This window comes from Suillus discolor (assembly GCF_016758755.1).
Source record: "Suillus discolor strain FC423 chromosome Unknown F5147scaffold_30, whole genome shotgun sequence".
Classification (NCBI taxonomy): domain Eukaryota; kingdom Fungi; phylum Basidiomycota; class Agaricomycetes; order Boletales; family Suillaceae; genus Suillus; species Suillus discolor.
Window position 1 is genome coordinate 461,592 of NW_024541277.1, and position 11,762 is coordinate 473,353.

Consider the following 11,762-nt stretch of genomic DNA (forward strand, 5'->3'; position numbering starts at 1 on the left):
TGGAAGCTGCTGGAGCAAATGAACAGCTGTGCAAATTCCTTGTATCTAAATGTTCTGAGGATAGTAATTTGGAACAGGCCATACTGAGGTTTTACAGGATTCCAAAAATACACAAACAACCAGTCAAATTTAGACCAATTGTACTGTGTCATTCATGTGCACAAGCACCAGCAGCTAAATATGTTTTGAAGTGTTTAAAACTGTTCTTAGACAGAGTGCCTCATGTTCTGAAAGAAACCAAGCAATTGGTGCAACAACTAGCAAAAACACATTTTAACCCTTACCAAAAGAAATTCTTGGTTACTGGTGATGTCATAGCTTTTTACACATCCCTACCCCTTGATCATACTATCAACCTAATGGTCCAAATATATGATCTTGGATACCCAGAAAAATCTCAGGAAAAAGAAGTTTTTAATCGTGTGATTCGATTGGCTAATTATAACCTTTTACATAAGTATGATGGCATCACTTACCACCAAATGCAAGGTCTAGCCATGGGAGTCACTTGCTCCCCTGACATTGCAAACCTTTGGGGTGCCTTCTTCAAAGATTGGGCTTTTGAAACTGACAAGGTTCTAAAGAATGAGTCCCATTCTACTGAGAGTATTTCTGACTTAATGTCATTATACATCCATTGCGGTTATCCACATAATCTTCTGAAACATTGGGTGAAAGATGACTTCCAAAAGCATTGGAATAAACATCTAAGCAATGAAAATGCAGGAACAACAAACATTTTGTCCTAATCTAGCATGGACACTTTTCAATGTCAAAGAGCTTGGAGAAGCAATCACTGGCCCCTGGCACTCTCATCTTGAACATAAATATGAACAAATGAGAGAGCTTCATAAATCCATTAACAAACCTATGGAAGAGTGGCTGCAGCCCACACCATCTACAGCCCCAAGGAAGTGGATGAGTGACTTCCTGTCTGGGCGCATTTTCGACATTTACAAAGCTGGGCTGTGTGACCACAGATTCTTAGTATCTAGGAAACAAACAAGAAACTTATTCGACCTTTCAAATACCTGGAAAAAGTCAGCACTCTCTGACATGCTGCAAACATTCAACGACAATCTCACCGACATTCTCTTTGACGAGGACATGTGAACACCTCTAGTTTCTTATAGATCCATTTCAGATGAATTGATAGTCTTTGTCATATATTGGTTTCTACACCCCACTTCCACTATGATATCTTGTTCAAATCCTCATATATCCGGACATATCCATATGATCCCCACCCACTCCAGTTCACACATCCAATCCATACTCCATCCAATTCTCATCTATGTCCTATCCAAATCCCTGGCTTTCAGACCTTCAGATCTCATTTGTGGTCCTATCTGAAACTATTCCCGTGCACCTGTGCATTACCCCATTTAGGATATACCTGTGTCTCCGGCTCTCGGTGTAGGTATACAACACAGAGTGGAGCTATACAAAGATGGCTCCAAACTGATATCTTTATGTTGTGGTCTTGCACTGCCTATCTGCTATACTTAGTGAGACAAGTGCATTTGACCCAGGGGTCTGCGGTCTGGGAATAGTTTTGGGGGTCAGTGAGTGATGTGAGGTCAATAATCCAAGCATGGGAAACAATGTACAAAGGTATAATTATGATGTCTGATGCAAAAGCGTCAGGTCCGATGTTTTTTGGGTTTTGGGTTATCGGGTTTGGGTTCAGTGTATCGGAAACTAATAGCTACACGATAGCGAGCATCGGGAAAGTGAGCGGTGTGCACAATAATAATGATGATGGATATGGATGGTGAAGGAATGATGATATTCACAATGTCAACTAAGAACTATGAAATATCAGGTTTGATCCCTAAGTGTCAGAGATGATTTTCCTCTACTCGGATGATGATGATGCTATGGGGAGTCTAATATTTATGTGGATATGTAGAAATCCAGAACCCTATAGGCAAAAGTAGTAGCACAATATTTTGGGTCTGATGTCCTATGTAATAAGACATGATGTACTGCGGACTATGGGAATACATGTAATAATGTGGTCGACAATGTTAGGGATGTGAAAACAAGTAACTATGCATCTAGTGGGGCTAGCGCAATGAGACTGGACATAGGTAGGATGAGTGCGCATGATATCCAATAGGCCGATGCGAAACCTGATGTCTGATGTCCGATGTTTTTGGATTTGGTGCATATCAAGTCGGATATGATAGGGAATGATTTGGGTAATGATTAGCATTCAATATGCATTGGAAAATAGACCTCTACAAGGCCACAAGGACTCCAAGTCCTACATCGGTTATCTCTGCTTCCATCTTGATAATGTATTCTGTACAAGTTTCATCTCCGAGTTCATCAAACCTATGTTCTGTTGTACTTACCAATGTGTTTCTGTGTGCTACATACATAGCCTCGGACTATGCTTACTGATCTTCTGTTATGCTACCTACAGTATATAAACTTGTAGTACAACTCCTGCAGACCTCAGTCTAATCATTGCTTTTGTTTGTTTCTATTCTGGATCTTGTCCAGAGTAGTCTACACTATCCTTACACAACCTCTAGACCTACTCCACCATAGTAGTTCACACTACCCCTTAGATCCACAGAGCTCCACTCCTCCATCCATCCATCCATCCATCTCGTCCAATCCTTCACTACTCCACTCCTCCTACCTTTGGACCTATCCTATCATGTCCTCTGACTCCTGCAGATCTCCTTTCCCTCCGGAGCTTGGCTCCTATCCTGCCCTAGACTTCATCCAGTGGTCAAGTCCTCCATCCATTCTACTTGGAACTCGTTCCAGTAGTCTTACCATTAATCCCCTCACTCCAGAAGTAGTTCCAGTGTGCTTTCCCACACTTATCTGGAAGTCCGTTGGTGCTCTATTGAGCAATCCAGCCAAAGAGTTCATCCGGAGTTTCTCTCTGGACTTCACCAGAACTCCCCTTTGGACTTCATCCAAAATTGAAAGGGCACATACTTGGGTAAGGGGTACAGCGCACAAGATGAGGCCAAAGCCCTTTCAGATCTATTAACCCTCCGAGTACAGCTCTAACAGTCTTTAGGACTAAATATAAGCAACTATGATACTTTTTTCAAGTATGGTTACAATATCTACCTAATCAGACTAGATTACCTCATGGTGATTCTGTTTTTAGAATCCCCATTTGATTGCCACCCACATTGTGGGTGCGCTTGCAGCAATCTCCAGAGATTTTAATGAATTCTTGGAGTTGCAGATAAATCTCATAAAAACTATTTATCATGTGATACTTTCCCACAGGATTGTGTCACATGGTGTTTTCTCATAATCACACCACTTACTAAGCTGGCCACTGCCAGGTCTGGAACCTACCAATGTGAGAAAGAAAGTTGATGTGATGAAGGATCTGGACCAGCCTAGGCACGTCCTTAGGGTTAGAAGCTTGGGTGATTCCTTGCTTCTTTGGTTCCCTGAGAAGCAGTTCTTTATATTCTGTTTGGATCTAGCCTTTCTGGCCTCACTGGCCTTCAACTGTCCTGGTACCTGCCCATGTGATGAATGATCTATCTATTGTTAGCTTGGTTCTTTGATGGTTACAATGCTAATTTCTTCTACATGAGAAAATAGTTTTGACAGCATGGTATTTACTGTTCATATGATGTACAGAAGATAGGAAATAGGTCTCTTTTAAGATCCCACAGTATAATTCTTGTGGTTTTTTTTTCCAGAACTGACATTGGACGATAACATTTTGATAATGACTGATGATTTCCATCCTCCTTATTTAAACAACAAAAACTTGCTGATGAGCTATAGTGAAAATTTCCCCTTCTTATAGCTGTAAGAAGGACTTTTCAACTTTTCAACTTTTCTCAGCAAACTAACAATTTACACTATGTTGGTAATGTCCGGCCCTCCACTCCCCTTATGTGCACTTTGGGGAAGGTGGGGCCTCCTCAACTTATCTGGTTCTATACCTCATGTGGAAATATGGTGTCCAAGGAAGTCAATTTTGAGATTAAACAGAGAGGTCTTCTTTTATGGGCAAAACAGGTGAGCAGCCCAGAGAGCTAACAGCACTTTGTACACTAAGTTGGACAACTGAGAGTGGTGTAGAGACTCATGTCTCTGTGGCCTCATAGAGGTCTATTTTCTGATACATGTTAACTGCTAAGCATTGCCTAAGTTACTCTTCATCATACCCAACTCAATATGCACCAAACCCAAAAATTGAACATCCTATCAGCTTATTAGATATTGCAAGTCTGCAGCACCTCATGTCTTATTATATAGGATATGAGATCTGAAACATTGTGCTACTACTTTTGCCTGTAGGTTCCTGGATTTCTATGTATCTACATAAATATTGCAGTCTCCACAAGTATCATTCATCATCCAAGTAGAGGAGAGCCATTCTCTGACACTTAGGGATCAAACCTGATATTTCATAGTTTTTAGTTGACATCGATGAACCTGATGCTTTTGTATCAAACATCATAATTATACCTTCAGACATTGTTTCCCATGCTTAGATTATTGACCTCACACTCATCACTAACCCCTAGTGAAAACTGGACAGTGCAGGAGTATGTGAGAGCATGCGAGTGTTATGCAAAGTGCCAAATCTTGTAGATCTGATTGATAGCAAATAATGAGTATTTTCTTGTGAGTGCAGTGCATACAAATGCATGAACTTTGCACAAAATTTGCATCAATTCTGCTTTCCTTACACTTATTTTGCATCTACATGAGTTCTGCAATGTTTACATTTGCTATCTGCTGCTTGCATATATATGTCACTGCAGTGCGCAAAGTAACAAAAGCTTTTCAAATCTAAAGTCCACCTTCATGATATCATCAACACCTCTCTTGTTCTATATTTCTCCATACAATAATACCACAGGCAGCTAGTAATCCACTCGAGCCCTGGTCCTAAACACTGGAGTTTCCTCAATAGTAGCACTCTAACTCAGAGTGTTTGCCTTAGTAAGTTCTGTCAACAATATTCAAGCCAATATATTATTGAATACTATGAGACTGAGTGCATGCCCAACAGTGCAATGTGTGTCAACACTTTTTTTCTCACCACTAGTATCATGCTGATCTTACTCTTCTGAAGCCATTAAATTGGTAGGTATTGCTGCAGGTTGTATTTCCAGTATTGATCCAAATCTTTACTCATGTTTCTTCAAATGCTGGATCAAGAATACAGTCAGGGCAGTCATTAACAGTATCTTGTACTCAATGCATTGAATGCACATGTTGTATGCTACTTAGACTGCTTTACTGCTTTTGTTCCATTGTTTTCATGCACTGTTTTGACTGCTTTCATTTCATACCATTCCAATGCACCATATTTGTATTTGTACTATTAATAGTAATGATAGCAACTTGAAGCAATATGATATAAACTGCTTATAAGGAATGCAAGGGAGTGCCACATTGCATAGAAACAACTTGAACGACTCTTGCACAATATAGCACTTGGCCTCCAGCTGAGCCTATATTGGCCTATTTTGTTACACCTTTATTTACAGTCATTTTTCTCACAATAGGTTCACACTTTTGCTGCTTACATAATTATATTTTCCTCCACCTAGTACCCTGACACCTGCAGTCCAAACCCCACACAGTTTCTACCAAATACTCACTGCTTTGCTATTCCAGTATGCCTGATGCCTCCGATAGGTAGTTATAGGCTCTAATTTTGTCAAAAACTCCTGGTATTAGATTCCCTACTTCCTACCTGCTGTCCAAGAATTACTATCTGCTGTTGTCTGCATCACTTTCACTTTCTCCTGAGCTTTGGCCTCATCAGAAGCCCTTGGGCTGAACATACTGCTCCCCTATACTTGCCCGGCCTATATCTGTTTTTTTACAACGACAACACACAATATGGACTCCTTTTGCATCGTGTATTCATCTGGATTCCTTGTCGAGATCATGCAAGGGTAGTTTCAGCTGGTGGTGAACAATATGGCATGCTCTCACACATTTCCACACTATCTGGTTTTCACTGGGACTGACCTCCAAAACTATTCCCAGACTGCACCCCAGGATCAAATGCAATAGTATAGAAAAAAATAACAGTGCAAGTTGTGCTTTGAACTGAGCCTGGTGGTAAGTTGTAATTACATACCTGTATATGGCATTGATTGGAACATATTTTGAATCCATTGTGGCAATTAGATGGCTAAGAGCATTTATGGTGGGTTTTGGAGAAATCAATCCATGAGGGAATGTCAGGGTGTAATTTCATAGAATAAAAATATCATCATTGGTAGATTTCAAACTTCCAAAGTCCAAGAGAAACAGATTTTGACTCTGTGATAACTTGACTACGACCAAGGAAGATCACTGTCTGAGATACTGTCTATGAGCATATAATCAAGATATGTTTTTATGGAAAAAATACAACATTCAACAGATTTCAAACCTATTGTACTCTGATAGAAACAGATTTTGATTCTGTCATAATAACCACTTGGCTAAATGCAACTTTGGTGGGCTTGAAAGCAAACTAACCATGAGCATAGTTTAAGGTGTGTTTTCATAGAAAATAAAATTTTCATCATTGGCAGGTTTCAAGCCTACAATAGCCTAAGAGAGATAGATTTTGACTCTGATGATCACTTGACAATTTCATCCTTTGCAGGTTTTGAACTCACACAAACAGATTTAGATTCTGTTGTATAAACTGCTTGACTAAGACCAGTGAGATGGACTTCCAATGAACTCACTCAGAAGTGAATCCTTAAGGCACATTGATCTGCATTTTGTTAGTTCTTTCAATAGTATGGTCACTGTTGATTCTTTTATTCTGCTTTTATTGCAACCAAAGCCAGTAAAAATAAGTCTTTGCAGGATTGTATATAGGTGAGCCTTGAAGATGTATTTTAAAGAAGAAGAAATGCAGTAACCAGCTGGTCAAGATCAGTTAAGATGGACCTTCAAGAAAACCACCTAAACATGAATCCAGTAGCAGAAAAAAACATATCTTTGGTAGGTTTTGAACCTATATGGACACAGTCCAATCATGAAACAGATTTAGATTCTGTTGTGGCGACTGTTTGACTAACACCAGTTAGAATACACTTCAACTTTATATATGAGTGAATAGTGGCCAGCTGGCTCTTTTCAATCTTTGCCTTGAATATTGGCCTTAACAGATGAGTATATTTGAAAATACAGAGAAGAAAACCAACATTATTGTAAGCTGCTATTTACAGGACAATAGATGGAAAATATAGCATTATCCTTGAAGGAACATGATCAATTTTTGCATCATGTCCCATACATAGAAAATCATTAAAACATAAATTACTTTTTTCAATGTTTTGACAGACAAAATGAGGGGAAAATTCTATCTTCTCAATTAATGTTTTTTGGATGTTTGGTGAAGGAAAATGGGAAAATGCCTGCAGTAAAGGCACATTCATTTGCATTTTGTCAGTTCTTTCAATGCATGTCATTATACAGATTACAAATCTGCTTAGTTTAAGAGAAATATATGAACATTCAAGGCATTTTCTCATAGAAAAAAATGTGACATTCAATAGGTTTCAAACCTGTTGCCTTCCAATATAAACATATTTTGATTCTGTTATGACAACCACTTGGCCAAACATAACTTTGATCAGCTTGCAAGCAAACCAACCATCAGCATGTATCAAGGTGTGTTTTTCATAAACAACAAATGTCACAACTGGCAGGTTTCAACCTGCATGGTCCAAGAGAAATAGATTTTGACTCCGGTGATCACTTGATAATGACATCTTTAGCAGGTTTTGAATACATGCAGACAGATTTAGATTCTGTCGTATTAACTGCTTGGCTAAGACCAGTTTGATGTACCCCCAATGGACTCATTCACAAGTGATTCCTCAAGACATATTTATCTGCATTTTGTCAGTTCTTTCAATAATATGGTTGCTGCAATTGATTTTTTTATTCTAGTTGTATCGCAAAAGACATCAGACTTCTTCTGGGCCTCTATTTCAAGACTTATTTATCCAGTGTTTGCCTCAAAAATGTGCTGATGGCAGACCACCATGGTGGGCTGATGATGTTTGTAATGTCTTTGGATTAACAACTGGGTTATAAGTGACAACTGATAATGGAAAGATCACATATGATTGGACTCAAGAGGGATGTTAGAAATCCATGTTAGAACTAACAAAATGCAGATAAATGTATCTTGAGGATTCACTTATGAATGAATTCATTGGAAGTGCATCCAACTGGCCTTAGCCAAGCAGTTAATATGACAGAATCTAAATCTGTCTGTGTGGGTTCAAAACCTGCTAAAGATAAAATTGCAAGTAATCACCAGAGTCAAGATCTGCTTCTCTTGGACTGCACAGGTTTGCAACCTACCAATGATTTCATTTTTATTTTATGAAAATGCACCTCAACAGTTTGAAACTCATTGAATGGTGCAGTGAGGTCAAAATTCTGAGGGTGGGAAACAATGTCCAATTCATTTTAAGATTCATGTAGAAATGTCAAGGTGTGATTTCACAGAATAAAAATAAAAATGTTATCATTGGTAGGTTTCAAACCTGCATGTTACGCACTCAAATAGATCTGTTAGGCAGGAGCCCTAAGAGGGGCGTCGTCCGCTAACGTTCGTGACATAACCGGAAGGATCCGGTTTAGCAAGTGATACTGGCGACGATGAGTCGGCAGTGATCACAGTACGCGCATGTCATGTGACTTCTGAGACAGATGTCTTAGAGGTCGCTCAAGGTAAGGACAGTCTTGTCCGAACGATGAGGTCGATCGAGGTAGACTTAGTTGCGATGAGCAACTAAGAAAAGATACTAGAGACTGAAGCCAAAGGGGCGTTCAGAGGGAAGTATGTTCCAGGGAAGATTGAGTAGATTCAAGTTAGAGAATCTAGTACAGGGTGACCGACTACTTATACTAAGTGGAGAGGGTTAAGGGCAAGGCTACTGCACACAGTAGGTAAGGGTAGAGGGGAAACGAGAATGGTATAGGTGCGTTGGCAACATAGCCGGATTAGTGATGGGTGGTCGAATGTGGAATGAGACCAAGAAATGTTGGAATGGACCAACGGTAAGAGTACAACGTGCAGGAATCCGCAGTCAGAAGGAACAGGAAAGAGGAAAGCCACATTGGTGGCACTGAGTCAGACCGAGTCACAGGTGCAGGACCACATTGGTGGTCGAAGTCAGGGGAGGAACGTGCGTGCACGTGCATAGAGGCGGGCGATGCGAGGGATGGGAACGGTCCCGAGGATCCGGTCAATGGAAAGTCGGTAAAGGAGGACGAGCTGGTAGATGGTGAGGGCCAGGATGAAGGGAAAATGATAGGGGGGCCATGTGACTGATGTTACTTGTAACACTGCACAGTTCAAGAGAAACAGATTTTGACTCTGATGACAACTCAATGAAGACCAATGAGGATTAACATTTGAGATGCTGTCTATGAGCAGATATTCAAGACATGTTCTAATACAAAAAATGCATCACTCAACAGGTTTCAAACCTGTAGACTTCAATGGAAACAGATTTTGAATCTATTGTGGCAATGACATGGCTAACATCAGTTGAGATAAGTTCTTGATGAAATCACTCATGAGACAATTGTCAAAATCTTTATTTTCAGTACCTGCTTCATTTTTATCTTCATTTTATTAAGTTCTGATGCACTAGTGTTAGGCATTCCACATGCTCCGTCCATAGCCTCACATAGCCTTGCACTGCGCTGACTGATTCTCTGTTATGTCCTCCCTAGTATATAAACCCTGTAGAAACTCCTGTATTTCCTTAGTCTGAATATTACACATATTAGTCCTCGCACTAGACCTCACACTAAGTCAATATCCATCTCAGGCCTAGGGAGGAATTCCCTAGGCCGGAGCTCCACTTCTCCACTCCTCCTCTGATCCTCCATTCCTCTAAGTTTCCGGAAGTTCCTCTGGAACTTTCCCATGGTCCTACGACCTATTCTGCTTCGGACTTTTTCCCTGCAGCCTTTCCTCTGTCTCCATTCTACTCAGGATGAATCCTGAGTAGCCATTACACATATCTGTACCAGGACGAAACCTCATAGTAATTTCTGGAAGTTCCTCCGGAACTTTCCCGCACCCCTCCAGAAGTTTCTTGCACTCATCTGGATCCAGACAGTCCTTCCAGACTTTCCCGCACTCCTTCGGAAGTCCTATGGACTTCCTTGGACTTCCTCCAGATGTCATCTGAATTATGGGCACATACTTAGGTAAGGGGCACAGCACATGAGCTGAAGCCAAGCCCTTCAGAATCAGTCCTACTCTTTGTGCATGGTCTTAACAGCCAAGCAGTCAATATGACAGAATCCAAATCTGTTTGTGTGGGTTCAAAATCTGCTAAAGATAAAATTGCAAGTGAACATCAGAGTTAAAATCTGTTCCTCTTGGACTGTGCAGGTTTGAAACCTGCCAATGATTTAATTTTTATGTTATGAAATCAGACCTTAATATTTCCTCATGAATGATATATGTTTTTTCCTAGGAGAACACATCTTGGCATTAACTTATGTGTACTTTCATATTGTAGCTTGCACTCCCAAACATCTGCTTTATATGGTGTTTGTGGATGCACTTTTCTGTGTCCAAGGACATCTCTGGACTTCATGTGATGTGGCTCCGTATCCTGAGCACAAATGCCTCAAATCATGCTTTGGGTTTTCTATAGCTTTTCTCCTACTGCCATGTAGTATAAATGTATTTTCTATCTTTGACCCACAAGGCTTTGTTGATGTATGTTTATGAGTATCTTGATGATCAATCACAGTAAAATCAGGTCTTATGGCTTCATTACAATCTCCATTAAATATTCTTTTAGAATAGGGCTACAAAAACTAAGACTAGAGTTGAGTGCTTAAGATGAGAAAGATTCAACTATGAGGTGGGTGGAAGCAAGAATCATGCATCACCTTACCTAATTTGCTCATAAACTAAACTCTTAAAGTTCAATATATGACCAAAGTCTTAATGCAAATTCAGAATGATAAGTACAAGAGCAATTTAATTCTCTCCAAAGGTCTTGACTTGGTTAAAGAAGAAGAGCAGATCTCACATCAAACTTTCAAGTTTGATCCTAATGACCTGGGAAATGAGGAAGAATACACATCTGTCAAGGCTGAGATTCAAGGCAAAGATTCAAAATAGCCATCTGGCCATTATTCACTTATGTATAAGGTTGAAGTGCACTGTATTTGAGACCTTTCATCATCATGTTTCACTTCTGAATATTTTCTTTCTTTAAAGATGGATCTAACTGGTGTTAGTCAAACAGTTGCTACAACAGAATCAAAATCTGTTTGAAATCTGTGCATGTGGGTTCAAAACCTGCTAAAGATGAAATTGCCAGTGATTATCAGAGTCAAAATCTGTTTCTCTTGGACTGTGCAGGTTTCAAACCTGCTAATGATAAAATTCATTTTTTTATGAAACCACACCTTAACACAAGCTCATTAGAGTTGTGTTTAGCTAAGTGGTTGTCCTGACAGAATCAAGATCTGTTTCTATTAGAGTGTAACAGGTTTGAAACCTGTTGAATGTCACATTTTTTCCATAAGAACATGCCTTAAATATCTGCTCCTAGATAGCATCTCAGACATAGATCTTCATTAGCCTTAGTCAAGTTTTCATCAGAGTCAAAATATGTTTCTCTTGTACTTTGCAGGTTTCAAACCTGCTAATGGTAATATTTTTATTCTATGCAATTACATCCTGACATTTCCTGATGTAAGTACAAAAATATGAGAGCTCAGCATCCAGTGAATTTATGCAC

The 11,762-nt window shown here is 39.7% G+C and overlaps 1 protein-coding gene across 1 annotated transcript; it reads left to right on the plus strand.

The window, feature by feature from the left end:
• Window positions 1-747: 747 nt before the first annotated feature.
• F5147DRAFT_553294 (uncharacterized protein) lies at window positions 748-1,041 on the plus strand (the record flags this gene model as incomplete). Its single annotated transcript, XM_041430441.1, has 1 exon — window positions 748-1,041. A coding segment is annotated over one exon (294 nt), but the record flags the coding sequence as incomplete, so codon positions are not given.
• Between the last annotated feature and the right edge of the window lie 10,721 nt (window positions 1,042-11,762).